This window comes from Doryrhamphus excisus, linkage group LG14, assembly GCF_037039965.1.
Source record: "Doryrhamphus excisus strain RoL-2023G ecotype Guam linkage group LG14, RoL_Dexc_Guam_v1.1, whole genome shotgun sequence".
In the NCBI taxonomy this organism is placed as follows: domain Eukaryota; kingdom Metazoa; phylum Chordata; class Actinopteri; order Syngnathiformes; family Syngnathidae; genus Doryrhamphus; species Doryrhamphus excisus.
Window position 1 is genome coordinate 7,001,460 of NC_136370.1, and position 19,513 is coordinate 7,020,972.

The following is a 19,513-nucleotide window of genomic DNA, read 5'->3' on the forward strand; positions in this document are numbered from 1 at the left end:
CGGATGCTGACAAACAAGTGCAGGTATAATGCTAGGATTGATTAGCAGCAGTTTCCCCTCCAAATCAAGCCTCTCGCTTCTTGTAAGTAATTAGGAGGCGAGTGTGCACACACACATGCTGATATCGAGCGCTCACAGAGGTGGAGGGAGCCGCTAATTGTTTACTGTTGATTACATGGCCTTTGGATGACGTGAGCACAGACTGGCAAGAAAGACATCTAATATAGAAACAAAGAAAAGAAAATGATATACATTAAATTAAGTTTCCTTTTTTAGATTGTTTTATGCTAATCAAGACATTTTACTAAAATAAATACAATTTAATTTAAAAAAACGCAATGTATGCATTATTCAATAATTTTTTCAAAAGCTGTACATCATATGTCATACCTGTATGACAAGATTAGACTTTCATCTTTCATCAGAAAAAAACCTTTGTTTCTACCTTCTCCCATTCTTTAGTATTTAGCAGTAGCACATGGGTAAGTTTCATCATCAAAATATGAACATTTCAAGTATAACTTTCACTATGACTCAAATGTAACCATATATATTTAGCCAAAATGTCTAAACAATGATGCCACAACATACACAACACAAAAAAATTGTTGTTTTACAAGAAAATAACCATGTTTTTACACCATAAACTATATAGAATTTTGACATTTGATACTGAACTGTGTGCTTGCACAAGTTGAAATTTCCATTCAATGCATAACCTCCCTCCTTTTCACTCCCTGGTTGATGCGGAGCATGTACTTCAATGGGAGAGATGCATGCCAACCTATTAGAAAATGCACCTCTGCCACCTGGTGGCTACACATGATCACGTCTATTGTGTAATTGCATCATCATCACCTCTTTGTGCCTCTCGCTAATATCAGAGACATCCCTAATTCTAATAAATAACTACTATTTTTCATTAATTCATTCATTTTCTACCGCTTATCCTCACAAGGGTGGTGGGGGTGCTGGAGCCTATCCCAGCTGTCTGGGATAGATCGCCAGCCAATCACAGGGCACATATAGACAAACAACCATTCACACTCACATTCATACCTATGGAAAATTTGGAGTCACCAATTAACCTAGCATGTTTTTGGAATGTGGGAGGAAACCGGAGTACCCGGAGAAACAGAACTACTAATTTTGTTATGTAAAAAAAAAAAAAAATTATTATGGTAATGGTCATTGTTTTTCTTTGTAATACCATGTTTTACTTCATTGTGTGTTTTTTAACGTTGATTTTATTATTTATTATAATATAGATAATGCTGTAAATATGGTGTTATACATATTATTAATTATTAGTGGATAATGACAAAAAGAATATCTTAATACATTTTATCTATAGGTGCCTTTCTTGGAAAAAAAAAACAATACAATATTGTATAAAATATAGTACCATACCTGATACATAATATTCTTTGAAACACTGAAGGAATTGAAATACATTGTTGCACTTATGTATCAGTCATGTAAAGGTAAGGTAAAACAGTCAAAAATTAGTTTAAAAAATGCACAAATGCATATGCAAGCTTGAGTATTACTATAAAAACGACATATGTACAAATAAAGATCTTACTTGTAGGTGCCTGGTACTCTCTGAAGTTAAGTATGTAATTGGTAGTATAGAGTTGTTGGTACAGAGAATGAATCCATTCAAGTTAGTTCCTGTCGTTAAGCGTTTTGAAACAAGATGGTGGCCCCCTCTAGCGGTCGTAAACGTCAACACAAATGTAAGAGAAGCGGACGAGGTCGGAGGTTGACGTGCGTGACGTACTTGCAACGTCAGCGAGGCAGCAGATGTCTTCATCTCCATGTTCTAATGGGACTACATTCAGTAAGATAGCCCAAAGAGAGATACTTTTTTTTTTTTTAATTCCAGCTGAACTCCAGTTGGCCTCATTGTCTGTTGCCCCGGCAACCATGTCACACTTACAACATTTCCATAGGCCTTTGCTTGCTTGATTACCGCCTGCCTTTAGAAAGTATTTTATGCTTTTACAGCACTGAAAAAAAAAAAACCCAGACTAAAGTCTTGCTAGTCTTGTGTGCAGGAAGCAGTGTGAAGTCGACGTGTGAAGAAGGAAAAAAAAAGCCACAGTTATGCAGCAAGCTGGGCTGTGGCCTCCGTCTTCTTCCTCCTCGTCTGGAATGGAAGCTGTTGACTTGTTCTCCAGATGTGCGCCTTGTCTCTTTAAGGATCCACTGGTACTGACACACAAACAAAACAAGAGCCACACCAACACATAATGTGTTTATTTATAATATTTTGTTTCTTAGAGTACACTCTAAAAAGTAATTCAGAGTATCTATTGACACCACTTGATTTAATACATAAATGCAATAATTAATTGATTTAGATAAACTTTCTAAGTTGCTAACTTTATTTTTTAAGTTATGTTCAAATAATAATGTTGGCTATTACGTGGACTTAATTTAGCATGTCATATACACTCAAATTTTATTGTTGGTAAGTTTAAAACAAAATTCAAGTTGCCATGACTTAATAAAATTCGCTTGGTAACATAATACACACACACACACACATATATATATATATATATATAGTAAACATATATATATATATTAAGTTACTGCTACTTAAAAAAGCTGTGTGCATTGTTATTATAATTAAGTAGACAACAAATTAAACTACTTTGAATAAAATGATTAAGTCAGTTGACTTAACATATTTTTTTGAGTCACAAACTTAAAAACTTGTCTCTATGACAACAATTATTCAGTAAGCATTACTTAAAATAAGCTTTGAGTGAAGAGGAAAAGCTAATTCGTGCAATGCAATATTGTTTGTTGGTTCAAAGCAATTTCAAATTAAGTTGTCATAACTAAGAAAGACTAATGGAAACTGTTGCGTTGATTTTTTTTTGTTGAGGCTAAACATTTATTTTTTGAGTGTAGAAAATATTAAAAGCAGCTCTCGTGGGTGTTTTGATTAGATCTATAAATAATGAAGTTATAGTTGTACAGTCGTTTACTAGTTTGAGTAAGAAAAAGACTGCTCTGTAAGAAGCAAAGCAGTGTTGTTACTTTAACCCTTAAATGCACAAGTGACTGGACCCTACACTCTTCCATAAGGGGGTCAAAAATGACCCATACAAGAATCAATGCCTTTTTATGCCAATTTTGCCATTTTGGTTAGGAATAATCACTTGTATGATATTTAGAACCACACAAGAATGATTTCATGTTAGAAACATCTTAATTTTTCACTTTTTTACATCTTTGAAAAAGAAAATGACAACAATAGAAAATGTGAGGATCCATTGTGTGTTGCATAAAGGTAAGTTAAAAATGTGAACAGCGTGATATCAAAAACATGTTTTTTGAGGAATACCTGGAATATGAAATGATAAAAAAATTTCATTACGAAGATATTTCAAGAAAACAACCTGACCGGGTCATTTTTGACCCGCTTATGAAGGTTGGGGTAGTAACACAAAAACAAAAATTTCTTAAAATGTATAAAAGATAAGTTAAAAATGTGAACAGCATGATATTGAAACATGTTTTTTTTTTTTAATTTTCATTACGAAGATATTTCAAGAAAACAACATAACCGGGTCATTTTTTACCTACTTATGGAAGGTTGGGGTAGTAACACAAAAACAAAAATTTCTTAAAATGTATAGAAGATAAGTTAAAAATGTGAACAGCGTGATATCAAAAACATGTTTTTTGAGGAATACCTGGAATATGAAATGATAAAAAAAAATTTCATTACGAAGATATTTCAAGAAAACAACCTGACCGGGTCATTTTTGACCCGCTTATGGAAGGTTGGGGTAGTAACACAAAAACAAAAATTTCTTAAAATGTATAAAAGATAAGTTAAAAATGTGAACGGCATGATATCAAAAACATGTTTTTTGAGGAATACCTTAGACTCAATAAATTATTGACTCACCCTATTCAACTCCTCTGATGAGCCTCTTCCCAGCACCATTCAGCTGTAGTGTTTTTGTATCCTTGTGGGAAAAAAACACTGAAATATCTCTAATATTGTTGGGTTTTACTTCTCCTGGTAGCCCTCCTTGAACCGAAGATTCATTTCCAATATTCCATAAATGCGACCTATGAGCACTAGCAAATAGGAAACTGGGAGTCCTGTACAAGGAGATTTATGGACTACAGCCAATCTGAACACAATGGGCGGGTTCTCCCTTAGCCAATCATGACGTTGTGGCTCTGAGGAGGAGGATGAAGGACATTTTTACTTCAGTGGTACACAAATTCAAATCTGACTACTGTTAGCAGTAGTAAATACAGCAGACATACAACAGAGCACTGATAGATTGCTTTAATACACCACAAGAATGCAGAACACAATGTGTGTTTATATGCACTTAAACAAGTCAGCGAAAGGTGAACCGCGATATAACGAGAGAACAATGTATTGTAAATCCTCACAAATAAGTTTTAGGATTAAACTAGTTTTCCAAATTATTTATACTATGTGGGAATGCAGTATTCTTGTGGTATCAATTAGAACGTGTACACTTTGGACACACAGCTGTTGTTTTGGAGGTGTACCTAAGGAAGTGACAAGTGTTTACCTGGGCGAATGCAAAACAAACGGACCACCGCAAATGGCCCCCAGGCCGCACTTTGGACACCACTGGTAGAAACGGGACACTCTTGTCACCCCTAAAATCAAACTAAAAGTCAAGAAATGTCACTCACTTGACATTTTCTTCCAATTAGTCCTTTTCTCTGGAAACATTTGGTGTTGCTCGCAGAAAGACAGGACAGATGGAGACAGAGCAAACATCTTCACTTGGAGATGGACCCGTGGAGATGGACCCATGGAGATAGACCCATGGAGATGTCCCTGCTGTGTCTTTTGTATGTGCAACAGGACAGAAAAAAATCAGCTGTCAGAAAGGAATGTTCTTTGTTCCTCTAAATGAAAACGAGAGCAGCATTGACCTCACTAAGTCTAAGTAGTTGAACACAGCCTTTGCTTCAGAAATCATGCTTGAGAAACATGACGTCATTGACCCCTTCAGGTACTGGGGGAAAGTTGGCATCATGACGGAGGTGTCATGTTTGTCCTTTTTATAAGAAGGAGGCGGAGTTGTTTTTTTTCAGCATGTGGTTGTGGGTCCAAGTAGCGTTATGTAACACAGAGAAGTTCTGCCTCAGATCCCTGCGAGGAGATCCAACGAGTCAGTTCTGAAGTCGTACAAACTTTCGTTTTTACGAGTCAACTTTAAACGCAACAAAATGGCTATTTTGCTCCGTTTCGTGATTTAGAGAAGTCGCGATGGGCAGCGGGACAAGCCGCCGGACTAAAGTGGCACCTGCGGGGCTGAGCGAGGCTAACAAGGCGGCCAAAACAACCGCAGCGGTCTCTACGTCCAAACACACTCCGGCCCGAGCCTTCCACCTCCTGAGGATCCACGCCCGCCGCAGGGCTCCACCATCGGACTGTCACAGCGCCGGGCACGACTCGGAGCTCTCCGGGGACGACGACGACGTGGACCCCGAGTTGGACGCCGTCCTCGCCGGCTATGAGGAGGAGGACGTGGTGGTGGAGGAACGGAAGAGGACTTGTGTCAAGAAGTGTTCCAAAAGGTCCAGAACGTACGGACTGTGTCATTTCAGTAGCCGGGAGGAGGATGAGGGTCAGCAGGGGGCGTCCCACTCAGGCCTGAGTGGGGCACAGGGGCCACATGGCTCCCCGGGAGCAAACAACGAGAGGAGCGATGATGCCTTCACTGCCGCACATAAAGTAAGAAACACTGAAATGTCTCTAATTTGCACATATTTTGTCACTTAAACACAACTCAGCAAAGGTCATGTTGAAACACTTAACACAATAATTTACAGTACATTGTTAGATAACTTTATTGGAACAAACATATAAGAAATGTCAACATAGCGCATATGTATTACATTATATTAATTATACTATACTGAAAACTCGAGTCAGTTGGGAACACGGTCACCAGGAAAACAATTGGCAACACTTCATGCTAGGTACCCCTCCTTAAGAAGGCACTTGCGACCCGCCTAAAGTATGCCAGTGATCACCTCAAAGATGCAAAATGTGATGGAAAAAGGTTCTGTAGTCAGACGAAAGGCAAGCAAATGAGTGGCTCAAGAAGAATCACATTAAGGTCATGGAGTGGCCCAGCCAGTCTCTGGACCTCAATCCAATCGAAAATCTATGGAGGGAGCTGAAGGTCCAAGTTGCCAAGCGACAGCCCACCGATCTTCATTTCAAGAGGAGTGGGGCCAGAATTCCCGCTGGTGTGTGTGCTAACCTTGTGGTTAACTACAACAAACCAAGTCTGACCGCTGGTCCTTGCCACCAAGTGCTTTTGGCGAGTGGGATCAAATACTTATTTCCCTCATGAATTAAAATATATAGTATATAATATAGTTATTTTCTGTATTTTCTTTTTGAAATGTTATCTCTCCGTGTTAGAATGCATCTCCCATTAAATGTATAGAATGATTATGTCTTTATTAGCTGGCAAACCAACAAAATCAGCAAGGGATCAAATACTTTTTACTCTCACTGTATTTATATTATATTTATTTACACATACACATACAGTCATGGCAAAAATTATTAGATCACTCGGGGGTGGGTCTGTGCATCTGCTGGGAAGTGCTAACCTAACAAAAACAAAATCATCGCTCATTGTAACCTTTGTGAAAGTGCAATGTTTACAAGTTCTCATTAATTATAACTAGAACCACTAATTATCAAACTAACATGTTTCCTTTTCCTTGTCAGGCCTTCTTGACAACAGGACCAATGCTGGGAGACGTCCCTCCATCATCACAAAAGCAGATGTAAGTCGATCATTCTGATCAATAATGAATTGGAGAGCTCAGTGGAGGAGTTAAACATCTAGTCAGATCATATTGCCCAAATACAGCAGATTCAATTAGGAACAAGAAGCATGTTCGCGTGAAAACAAGTTGTTTTTGTTTTATACGTCTTATTTTTTGTAACCTATTTTTATTAGGGTTATGCACCAAATACAGATCCACAGATATTGCAGAAGATTTTGCACATAGAGAGCACACAAGTACAAGTATGGCGGGTTGGGACCCTCGCTTTAGACAAATACATTTTCAAATGTTTCAGTTCATTTGGCACTGTTAAAATAGATACATATGTCCTGTCATTTATCTTTCTCATCATAAAATACAGTAAAAATGGGCATATTTCGCAAATAGTGGTAAATGCTGATTAATCATGATTAATTAATTTGAAAACGGATTAATTTGATAAAACATTTAATCATTTGACTGCCCTATTATTTTTTCATATTCTATATTATGATTATTACATAATATTGTTGTGCCTGTTGTTATGTTACATTACTATTAGAAACTAGGTTTTGAAAAGTATTTATTTTTAGTATTTTTTTTAAACTTCCCATATCTGTCCTCTCTTTTCAGCACTTTAGCCACGCCCGTCATCCTGTATGACGGCTCGGAAGAAGAACTGATGGACACCATTGAGAGGGACTTTAGTTGACCTTTCACTGTTTTTGCATTTAACATGTAAAGACAACACACCCACTTCATATGGAACCAGTCTAGTTTAGTAAAAAAAACATTGTCGGGCGTTGCTATGGAAATAAGAGTGTTCCAAAGTGAGCGACTTTTAGTTAATGCTGCCAATGTGCAAAGGAAGCCATGTGCTGCTAGCCATGTTTATTTAAGGTTTCCTGACCACATGGAATGAGCAATTCTCCTTCAAAGCCTTCTAATGGACCAAAACCGCTTCACTTTCAGCCATGCAGATCTGCTGCCACCTAGTGGTGGGATACCAGCATGTACTTTATGTGTGTATTAAGACATGAGACATTGAAAAAGTTACAATAAAGTTGTAAAATTAAGAGGTTAAGACCGTCACGTGTAAATAAAAATAAGATAATACTTTTTTTAAATGCAAAATATGCCACAATATTAGGAAAATTGGCATTTAAAAAGGTGTACAGTTGTGGCAGTAAAATGTTTATATTTTGAAACAAAAAACAAAAGAAGTGGGTGGGCTTCAAGAAAAAAATTACAAGAATAAAGTTGTTATAGAATGAGAACAGACTTAAACGTAAAGTTGTTGGCACTGTTAAAAGTGAGGGAAAATGCCTTTATTTTTATGCTAACTTTATTTTTGTCAGGTAACACAGTATTTCTACTGTTTTGCGGTAGTATTTTATTCTTCTCTTAGTGCCTTAATACTTTTCTGCATGCCTCAGGTGTGTTCAACGACTGGTGACTTCCCACCACAAACTTGTGTTGTGTGTTTTGACTTTTTCCAATAGAAAGGTCGATAAAACATGTCATATGTGCCATTTAATCATCATAATGACAGTTTAGGCAGGTGGATAGTACAAAAACATTTAATGTTTTTTTGTTTTGTTTTTACATTTGTACCACCAACATAAATGCAACATTCTTTAAATGTTTTACAATATGCATTTAAAAACATAAGGTAAAAATTGTAACCAACAACCTTTGAAGTTAAATATTTAAAATGAATGTAATTTAAATAAGATTAAGGCTAATAAAACACATTGTTGTTGGCATTCAGAGGAGTTGACTGTGACTGACTTTCTTTGAAGGCCTGTAGAATGTTATTCTCCTGTTCACCGCCGTGCACAGTTTGGAAGGGAGGAGAGGGAGCTGCTGTCGGAGAGCATCACAGGTGCTAACGTTTTTTGCAATGTAGTCCTCGCAAATTCTATAATGATAAAAAAAAAGTTTGGTGTCCATGTATGAAGAACCTCAACAATAGAGAATTGTTCACCTGAAAAGCGGGTACGGCGCCATCTGGAACACTAGAGCATCATTGCAGTGACCCTGAGGACAAATTGATGATTAGCTGACTCACTAGCAATCTCACTAGGCTACAGTATATGTAAGACAGATTATTATACTTAAACTTGCAAGTGAAATTAACGTGGAGAGGAGGGGAGTGCACTGGTGTTTTTGTCTGATATACTTTTTCTCTCCTGTGAAGAGACGTAGTGGCTCACAGAAACAAACCCTTTTCTGGTCTTACAGCATTCCCGAACGTGATGCTTTCAAAACAATTTGTTTCTACTTTCAGAATACAAACAACTGTTTCTTCTAATAATAGCAAATTTACTATTACAATTGTAAACATTTAATCAAAAGAATTTTGAACAAGATATTATACATACAGGCTGCGCGGCGGATGAGTGGTTAGCGCACAAGTATCCCCCCCCCCCTCAGGATTATCCGGTTTCCTCCCACATTCCAAAAACATGCTAGGTTAATTGGCGACTCCAAATTGTCCATAGGTATGAATGTGAGTGTGAATGGTTGTTTGTCTATATGTGCCCTGTGATTGGCTGGTGACCAGTCCAGGGTGGACCTCCCCCGAAGTTGGGATAATAGCATACCCCCACGACCCTAATGAGGATAAGTGGCATAGAAAATGGATGGATTTTAAATTGTTAACTATTTGATGTGCTTGCTTTATGTCACACATACTGATTTTTGTAAATGCAGTTTCTTCCTGTGTGTTTTTAGTTGTTTTTGTTCAGTTAACCACCAAGTCCAACGTAAGAGACATCCCCCAAAATTTGATATTAATGCTGACAGACAGTTTTCCTTGTCAAAAAGAGAAAAAGAGTGTCACTGTCCTATTAACACTATTTCTTTCCTTTGATTCACCATGCCTATTTTGACATGGAGCTACTCACCGTGTCAACAAGGAGGATGTAATCACAGCTGCCTCCAAACACAATGATATCAGAGTCTTTGCCAGGACACGCAGAGTGCCACAACCTAGGACCAGAATCACAATGCTGCACAATATTCATTGATGGTTTGAGTATAATCCGCTACCTTGGCTTGTTCTTAAAAGGGTGCTCCACTTCTCTCCATGTCTTTGTCTCCATGTCAAACAGCCAGCCATCACCTGGTGGTCCAGAAAAAAGACAAGGAAATGGGACAGGAGAAGCATGTGAAAGCAATATCAGGTAATGTTCTTACTCATGGGCTTGCAGTCCGCACTAAGACCGCCAAAGAGAAACAAGGTGCTCTCAGACGATGCCGTGAGCGAGTGCCACGACCTGCCCACTGGAACACTCGACACTGCCACTCTGTACACAGTCATTGACAACAATGTCAAAAACAATGACATGCAAGGGTGACGCATCACAGCAACTCACATTTCTGACCACGTCCATGACTCAAGGTCCAAGCAGTAAATGTCGCTGGTTCTCGTTTCCTGCATAAATCAAAAAGAGGGGGAAAAAAAAGCAGAAATAATGAATATTTTATTTCCAATAATGCTGACAAGTGCTCTTACCTTCACTCTGCCACCACAAATGTAGCCCCTGGTTCCCAGCTTGGCGCTGGCATGGGCCGCTCTGGGGGCGGGAGCATGGCCGTGTGTTTGAGCTTGACTCCAACTGGACTGTCTGGGATCAAATATGTGCACCTCGTTGTTCCATCCCCACAGCATGTCCTCAAACAACACACAAGACAAACTATATTTTATCCCAGGAAAAACGTTATGTGCCCTCTGAGGAAGATCAACACTTCTTGACAGAAATGGCTAAGTGAATATAAATGGTTTTATATAACATTAAAATTAATGTGTTATAAAGTTAAATAATAAAATATATTTTCCATGGAAAAAAATAATAATTATTAGATAATTGGAATGGGTACCCCACACATGACTTAATGTAAAAATTATATGTACTTAAATTATAATGTATGATAATAATAATGACTTATTACTTAATTACACTACACATTTTAGTTGCTAAAAATATAATAATTGTGCACTCTTATGCACTTTAATTTTTCCAAATGAATAAATACAATAATACAACAATAACATTCATTCATTCATTCATTCATTCTACCGCTTTACCTCACAAGGGTTGTGGGGGGCTGTCCCAGCTGTCTTCTACACCCCGGACTGGTCGCCAGCCAATCACAGGGCACATATAGACAAACAACCATTCACACTCACATTCATACCTATGGACAATTTGGAGTCGCCAATTAACCTAGCATGTTTTTGGAATGTGGGAGGAAACCGGAGTACCCGGAGAAAATCCACGCATGCACAGGGAGAACATGCAAACTCCACACAGAGATGGCCAAGGGCCTCAAATAGCCCATAGCATTTTTAGGGGATTACTGAACTATCCAAATGAAAAGTAGCAATAAAAATGTATATATTTGTGGAATAAACTCACCTCTGATAAATCATCCACAATGAAGCTTCCGTTTCTTCTGTCGACCTCTGCCAGAAGTTTGTGACCATATCCTCCAAAGTAAATGATTCTGGAGAACACAAAATGGTTTCTTTTAATAAAAGATCAAAACTGACTATGCCTATATAATACTCAAATATCTTTATATCCGTGAAAGGAAGTGCTATCTTACCTTCCTTTATGAAGCCAGCAGGATAGTTTGTCTCGAGGTGATGGAGAACAACCGATTCGGTGCTCGACGTTCATCCATTTGTATTCACCGCCTGTCAGGTTGACCCGATAGATCTGTTGGAAAGTCCTACCTTAATTAAGGATTGTTTTATAAGGCATTCATCAAACCGATCTGTTTATTTTATATGTCAAGTCATTTACAGCATATGCACCGCAGTATTCTGACACTGTCATCCAGCCGAGTAATTAATTAATTAATTATGCGGTGAGTCTCTCAATACTTTAGTCCCTGTGGAATCAGCTAACAGCATTAGCCTCATGTGTCTCACTTGATTGGTCTGCCCGTTGTCATCGCAACCTCCAAATATGTACATGTGACCATTCAGGGAGCAACCACAGGCCCCCGACATGGAGGGTGGGACTTCGCCCGTCATGTGGAACTTTTGCCTTAGAAAAGAAGAAAAAATGCAGATGAGCAACTTTTCTGTTAAACGTTGTACATGGACTACAACACCGCATTATTGCAACAATGTTACACACAGATTTAATATTCTTACCATATGCCTTGTTCTAGGTCATATACCCAGAATTCATCGTTGGGGAGGAAGACTTCATCATCATCAACTGACTGTGGAGATGATAAACATTACTTGAAGACATAATCCTACCATTCTTTTACATATAACTATAGAAGACCAGAGGTGTCCAAATTGCAGTCCAGAGGACACTTGTGACCCAAGGTACATATAAGTAACAGGTAGACATGCACAATCTAATAAAATCCATGCAAATTCAACTAAGGGAATACTCATTTTTGAGTGACACTCCCTAAAAAGTATTAGGATAACATTCCACTCTGTTTGTTATGTTATAGTCTGCGGCATTTTGTTTGTTTCTAACCAAATCATTAGAAACAGATGCAGTTCAGTGAAAAGGATATTTTTTTAATATCCACACTTGTCAGAAGATGATAATATTTAAAATCATTTTTTTATTTCAAACCAGTAAAGTGTTCAAAATTACACTCACATTTTGTAAAAATAAAAAAGATGTGGCGGGCCACAATGACTAGGTAGGTTTTCCTTGGGCCCTAAATGACTTAATACGCCCCTGATTGGGTTGCAGGTGTACCTAATGAAGTGATATGTGTGGTATAACATTCAAGCTTGTCAGGTATGTTTATTAATGCGTATATTTACCATGTAGCCTCCCCACACGTACAGAAGGTTCCCCTCTACCACTGCCGTGTGTCCACTGCGTTCGCGAGCAATCAGCTCCGAGCGGCTCTCGAACAACGACTCCATGGACGAGCGGCTAAATATCAACAGCAACCGGAGAGTGAAATGTTCACTGCAAAAAAATTATCTTCTTACCACTCTCCTACGCTATACTTGTGCTACGGCAATGGAAGACATAACTCGTAAAAAAAAACACATTCTCAACTGTGCCATGAATGTTAGCTGACTGTTAGACAGCACTGTCTCGTTTGACACAGAGCTAGCTATACAGCTAATATCAGAAAACAGGTGATTGAGACGGACATAAAAAACAGCAATTTTTAGCAGGTTTACAACATAAACGCACTTTAAACATAACCAGCAGAGCTTTTTTGACACATTCGTACCGTTTGTTCTCATGTTATTGAAGCTGCAATGTCTGGTATACGTAACATGACATAGGTCGATGTCCCTGACACATTAGCTCAGCTGTGTCAAAACAGCTTCAAAACAAAACGACATATCCTGAGCGGTTATTTTCAAAATAAAACAACATATCCGGTGAGCCGTGGCTTTTCATAATAAAATCTAAATGCTGCACATTAACAAAACAATCGAATTAGAGCGTGATAATTAACCAAAAATCAAATAAATTGTGTACTATGCCAATGCAACTATGTGACAAAGCAACATTTCTGTGTTGTAGACCTACATCATACGTGTGTTTATTCCAAATTAGTATATCCAGCCATTGTAATGTATTAATTAATAGAATTTAATAGATTAATAATAGATAAAAGATAATAGATTAATAGATTTTTTAAAAATGTGTCGTGTATATATAAATATATATATATATATACATATATATATACATACATACATACATACATACATACATACATACATACATACATACATACATACATATATATATAACATTAAAATATTAAACTAAAATTAAGACTCAAAAACAAACAGCATGTTGTAGCTCCATTTTGGTAGAAACATTTTTGTCCACTGAATGTTCACATTTCAAAAATATGACACTGCCATGTACATCTAATGACACACAACAATTATTTTCAGGCAGTGATATTCACACTCATTTATCATGAAATAAGCAAACAAATGTGCACCAAAAACAAACAGCACACAGATTAATGTAATCTGGCACAGAGGCAGGGTGCGGTTTGGCAGATTGAAAGTCATGCAGATGTAATCACAGTTGGAGCTTATAAAATGGGGAATGAACACACTCAAATATGTCAGGTGCATTATACTGAGTTCAGATTTCAGTTATGGTTTGTTTTTTGTTTTCTGTGTGTGTCTGTGTGTGTGTGTGAATTTACAGGCAGTCCAAATTATATTCACTGCCGGTGATTACACTGTGTGTGCAACATGTAGGATTAGTTTGGATTGAGTAGCTATCTTGCGCAACCATATAAATCTTCCCCCCCCAAAGGCATTATTGTAGACTACTACTTTCGGTCTTCATCCCTGACTTCACAAATCAGTTGTGCTCACAGCCACTGTAAGGGTACTCAAACTTACTATTTTTGGTAGAATAAAGTGTTTCTTGTCTTACACCATAGAATTATGTACATCACTGCTTATTCTGTGGTGAATTGTTTAAATTATAATAACTATTTTATAGTCAAAATTATTCTCAAATTATGTGATTTTTAATCAATTTATCTCAAAATAATGGAGTGTGTTTTATTGGCTATAAATAAAATAAAGGAATTATGCAGAATATTAGAATAGCTCTCTGATATACAGCCACAATTACAGAATATGCTTGGATAGGAACAAGAATAACATAGAACAAACATTATTATATGTTAAATGAGGTTAGCAATTATGTTTGATGCATGTAATCTCATACAAAATGGTAAAATACATCTATTTTAGATATGTAAAAGCGTTTTTGCCGCAATATGCACAAAATATAGGCAGCAATTGCAGGTGGAGGAATAGTGGAAGGATACAATTAATGGAAAAATGGGTAAATGGGTCACAGTGTGAACTATATAGAAGGGGGACCAGGAAATGGTGCTCATACTGAGCAGAGAGGTGATAAAGGGAATGACATTAAACTGGAGCATCACTCGCTCTAACCCCACCCATCTCTGGTGGGTGTTGCTAGGGGCAACCACCATAGTGATGGAACGGCAGAAAGAGAGGGTTTAATGGAGCTAGAGAGAGTAGCATCAGCAGCAGAGGCAGGCTATAGCCAATCAGAAGCCAGCATGCTCGATGAGAGCTCCACCCCTTGAAGCCCCGTCAGAGCCCCCACAGATGGAGAGACAGCCCGGCTCGCGTCCTTCATCACTTATGAATGGAGCGTCAAACAGGCCGCATAACTGCACATCTGCCCACTCTTGGATAGACCACACGGAGAACCAGAACCAGCAGCAGGACCAGAACCATGAAGAGACGACAGAGAATCGCCCAGGATGAAGACACAACTGAGGACAACATACAGCTCGATTCCTACCGGCCTTCATCCTCATCATCCCCCTCTCCTCCTCCTCTTCCTCTTCCTGACTCAGTCATGCCGCCCTCCACATCCGCATCCGCCCTCCTGGCGCTGGCCTCCCCGGCAACCCGTCGCTCCATCTCCATGGGCGACTTCCGGAGGGTGACAGGCGCACTTCTCGCCACCTCGGAGCCGGGGTCCACCTCGGCCACAGCCCCATCCTCCAAACTGGTCACTCCGAGCTCCAGCATGGAGTTTGAAGCCGCTCGCCGGCGTCTCCTGGAGGTGGAGGAGCGCCAGCGCGTAATCAGGGAGATGGAGCGGCGTCTGGAGGAGCTCCGAGAGGTGTTTGTGCGCTCAGAGCAGGAGGTGGTGCTGCACGGGGAGCTGCTCACCAGGATGTCCGGCGCCTCCCAGCAAGGGGAGATCTACGTGGCTGAGGGCAGCCAGCGCCTGAAGAAAGGCCTGAAGTTCAAGAAGCACAGGCCCACCATCGTCTTCTCCTCTATGTTGGGACTGCGAACATGCCTGCCTTGGCCTGTGAAGCTTAAGTAGTGCAATTTTTACTACTGTGAAATGCTTCTGCCGTCCTTGATCTCGCTTTCATTACTCTCTTTTTATTTGCTCTTCTACCCTGAGGCTGGTCCTTCAGATCTTTAGAGTGCCTGCAATATTCTTACACGCTACTACAAGAGCTTATCAGGAGATGCTCTTCTCCTTGTTGTCATGGAAACCATGCTGCTTTTTAAGATTGGACCTAGAAAGAGAATAGGTAGCAGCTGACTGCATGGTGCTGCATGGATGAGTCACGTATGGAGTGATTCACGCTTAATTCAGAGTAGTGCTGGATGTTTTAAGGTATTTTAAAGGAATGAAATGAGACTGATGCTCGCTGATGCTGCATTGTTCAATAAGATGGAACTGAGCGAAGGCACTCGAACACGGGGAAAATGTGCCTTGACGTCTCTCTGTGATTCATCTGCTACAAAAAGCTGTTTTTTGGCAGCACGGCGGACCAGCGAGACAGGACTCCACCTGTGGCCTCCTGTCTCCTAGCAACCACTGTTTGCTCTTTCTCTATAGCCACACAGAATGTATCCAACCAGAAGACAGCAGGTATTGCAAAACAAAGAATCAAGGTTAGACGTGCGACGTGTCATGTGCAATGGATTTATCCTATACTTACAGAAACAACGTGGCACTTAGCGGACACAACATTGGGTACACAAGATAATGCTCAGTTGTAGTAAAGATAAAACTGTATTTGGTGAGTTAGAATCCAATCACCCACTAGAAAGGCATAGAAAATAAATAATCAAATACAAAATAAACATGATAATTTCAATTTGGAAAAAAAATCAGTCCAAATTCATTTGCAATGTAATTTTGGAATGTTTATTTATCAATATTTCTTTCATTGTGGTTGTAAATACAACTGTTTCTCATGTTTTGCACAGCTACCCAACACCCAACAAAAACCTTCCATAAAACCCACACAAAATTGAGCGGTTTTCTGTGTACCCGATACTGTGGCCGGTGAGTGTGCATGTCTATTCTTGGCATCTGAAGGTGAAGGCCTGAGAGGCTCCAAGCACTCTCAGCTCAGCTTTCATTGGAAGTGTACTGTATGCGGGATGTGAGTGCACAAGCTGGAAAATGGACATATTACTTGAGCATCAATGTTTTAGAATAGTTTCTTGCCATTCTGCTATAAGACTGTCACTGTTTAGAATGTTGGAACTTGTATATAAACCCAGTATGGGGCTGGTCTGGTACCAGTCTGCTTGTAATCCAGAAGCATTTGAACGAAAATGGCTTTTCAGTAGGGATGTCAGATATTGGCTTTTTTCTGAAAATGGCTATCCTGATAGTGTCCAACTCACAATTTCCGATACTGATATGTAATATGACATATCTCCTGTGGTGGAATGAACACATTCTGCATTTTTGGAATATCGTTTTCTGGAAAAAAAAAAAAATCTGATACCGATATTGCATTTTGATACTGATATCGGGACATCCCTACTTATTAGGGTGTTTTTACTCTTGGTCCCTTTGAGTCATTAGTCATTTGTGCAAATGACAGCACACTTTTAAACAAAGCAAACTGGTGTCAATTCCGAACCGGTGCAATGTGAACACAAAGCAGCTCAGGTTCACTTCGCCTTGTATTGCTTTTAGCATTGAAGTGGACCAGAAAGAGATTAAGCGCAATGTGAACACATCGAGAACCAAATTGGTTTTTGTCTGTTGATTCACTTTACTAGGTCCACTTAAATGGTGCTAAAGTTTGCTTTTTTCTGTCTGAATGAATTGATGGCTTTGTGAACGTGGCGTGTTTGTTGTTGTTGTTTTTTTTTCCCAGTTCCTTGTCACACTGTCACAAGTTAAAATACAGGACATGAGATGGCTCATCGGTCATGAATGTAAATTTGAGAGTTAAAAAAAACATTTACCTCATTGGTTAATGCTCACACCTAAAACCTGATTGGCTGATTTGCCAGTTAGAGTGGATGTAAATCACTATACAGTAGTTTGGAATCAGAACAGAGAATTTGATCCACATCTGAATCGATGACCTGTGACCAAGAGAAGTGAAGAGAGGAGATTATTTGTTTTGTCTTAAAGGGACTTTACAGTGAACACATCCTAAAATGCGCAGGTACATTGTACATAAGTGGTATGCACTATTAGCTTTGATTGTTTTTCCTGCATCAACTCTTTTAAAGGGCTCAAAGGATCCGTTCGATATGAGAACATCGCTGAACAGAGGGGAGACTTTTCGGTTCTGGTCTTTCAAATTCCTGATAGCCATAAACGACCTTACGATTGACTTAAGTCTCGATAAAGCATTCCACTCCAACAGGGTGAACGTCGGTCTGCTTGCCAACCATTATGAGCGAATAGCTATAGCGCAGATTAGGCCTTAGACAAGTATACACAGTATATCGCCTATAATGCTTGTCATATGCCTTCTGCAATGTCTGTGCATTGGCAATGATCACACTGCTGACAAAGTGATGGTAAAAGTAGCAAACACATCCAAAAAAAGACACAACAATGCTGTTTTCAGGCTCTATTTTTAGTTTCCCAAAGATCTCGGGGCCCACTTGCAGAATGAATGTAATGTTTAATAATTCAAAAAGACTTTATTTGACTGTTGAGTATTTAATATTATGATTCATTTTTGGACCTTACCTAATATTTTTACGTCAGTCATGTAACACAAATGAATGAATTTGATCTAACAAGTTTAAAATACTACTACCAAAGGACCCAGAATCCCATGACTGAAGAATAAAAATATTAAAAGAAAATATAACATAATATATATATACACACTTAGCCAAACAGGTCATACAAAGGTCCACACTATTTTCCATGTTATTTTTTTCATTTGAATTCTTTCTTTGATTGTAAATGTGCGTGTGTGTTGTGGTAGACTTAAGTGCAGAACTTTTTTTTTTCCTTAAAATTAAATTTTTTTGCTGTAAATTCCACTTTCAGTTATCTTATTTGGCCCTCACAGTGATTGTAAGTCCTTTGTGCTCATTGGTAACCTTCAATTTACAGCCTTAATCCCTGACAATGAAATGATGAACTTCTTTATAGATTATCATATATATATATATATTGCTGCCATTTTTTTTGCAACAAGCTGTCTCCTGCACAGTGAAAGAATGAATGTTCTTATGATGTTTTCTGCTTACTTTTTCACTGTAGTTTCTTGTTTAAGTTGAATTTTCTTGAGTGTTTATTTAAGCACCGGGCTGCAGTGTACAAGATAAGGTCACATTGTTAGGATTAAACTGACTAAATGATTAAAAATCTTACATAAGAAATGAAGCTGTTATTCTGTGAATTCCTAATGGTTTGTGTTTGATTCAGAGGAAAATGACATCACTTTGCATTGGATTGGCAGGTTTATGTGGTCATTTAATCACTCACTTCTCCTCTCGAGGCTCTTTACTGTGGAATGTATTAAAATCCCAGTTAGATAACAGTGTATTTAGATGGAAAGGAAATACATCCCACCGCCAACTTAGTGCTCATTATTTTAAGCCAGGATTTGTGGAGCTACATTAAGCTGATGTTTTCCCTTTTGCTCACTTCAGGGAGCGAGGAAAAGTGTGTGTTTAGGACAGTTTCAACCTTGAGCCACGGCACGTTTTTTACACCACTAACCACCTCACGTGCATCACTAAATCGATTGGAGGAACGAAGCAATAAGCTAGGTGTTGCCACACGGACGAATATTATATTGCTCTGCCGGTTTTTACACCACGGACACTCGACAATGACATATTATTTGCAGAAAATGATTAATAAATACTAAATACATTTTTAGAGTGATTTTGGATAATTCCTCACGGCACACTTAGTGCCGC

At 38.7% G+C, this 19,513-nt stretch overlaps 3 protein-coding genes across 5 annotated transcripts; 2 read left to right on the forward strand and 1 right to left on the reverse strand.

The window, feature by feature from the left end:
* The first annotated feature begins 1,717 nt into the window (after nt 1–1,717).
* Nucleotides 1,718–8,583, forward strand: LOC131140011 (uncharacterized). The gene is made up of 5 exons (XM_078796274.1): nt 1,718–1,843; nt 2,061–2,214; nt 5,281–5,758; nt 6,773–6,831; nt 7,447–8,583. The coding sequence occupies exons 3-5, from the start codon at nt 5,291–5,293 to the stop codon at nt 7,523–7,525; spliced, it is 606 nt and encodes a 201-aa protein (XP_078652400.1). The 5' UTR covers nt 1,718–1,843; nt 2,061–2,214; nt 5,281–5,290; the 3' UTR covers nt 7,526–8,583.
* On the reverse strand, nt 8,167–13,181 carry LOC131140007 (kelch domain-containing protein 1). Of its 3 annotated transcripts, none has more exons than XM_058090036.2 (13): nt 13,051–13,181; nt 12,626–12,740; nt 11,984–12,054; nt 11,756–11,873; nt 11,428–11,540; nt 11,238–11,325; nt 10,334–10,498; nt 10,194–10,252; nt 10,015–10,124; nt 9,868–9,940; nt 9,723–9,807; nt 8,801–8,853; nt 8,167–8,734 (listed from the first exon to the last, which is right to left on the reverse strand). In XM_058090036.2, the coding sequence occupies exons 2-13, from the start codon at nt 12,728–12,730 to the stop codon at nt 8,581–8,583; spliced, it is 1,194 nt and encodes a 397-aa protein (XP_057946019.2). In that variant the 5' UTR covers nt 12,731–12,740; nt 13,051–13,181; the 3' UTR covers nt 8,167–8,580. The 3 variants fall into 3 exon arrangements, with proteins under 3 accessions (XP_057946019.2, XP_057946018.2, XP_057946020.2); XM_058090035.2 differs by having other exon boundaries at nt 12,626–12,776; XM_058090037.2 differs by having other exon boundaries at nt 8,174–8,734; nt 10,334–10,492; nt 12,626–13,154.
* A 1,745-nt stretch (nt 13,182–14,926) lies between these two features.
* LOC131140293 (uncharacterized) lies at nt 14,927–18,012 on the forward strand. The gene has a single exon (XM_058090568.2). The coding sequence runs from the start codon at nt 15,075–15,077 to the stop codon at nt 15,678–15,680; it is 606 nt and encodes a 201-aa protein (XP_057946551.2). The 5' UTR covers nt 14,927–15,074; the 3' UTR covers nt 15,681–18,012.
* The last annotated feature ends 1,501 nt before the right edge of the window (nt 18,013–19,513 follow it).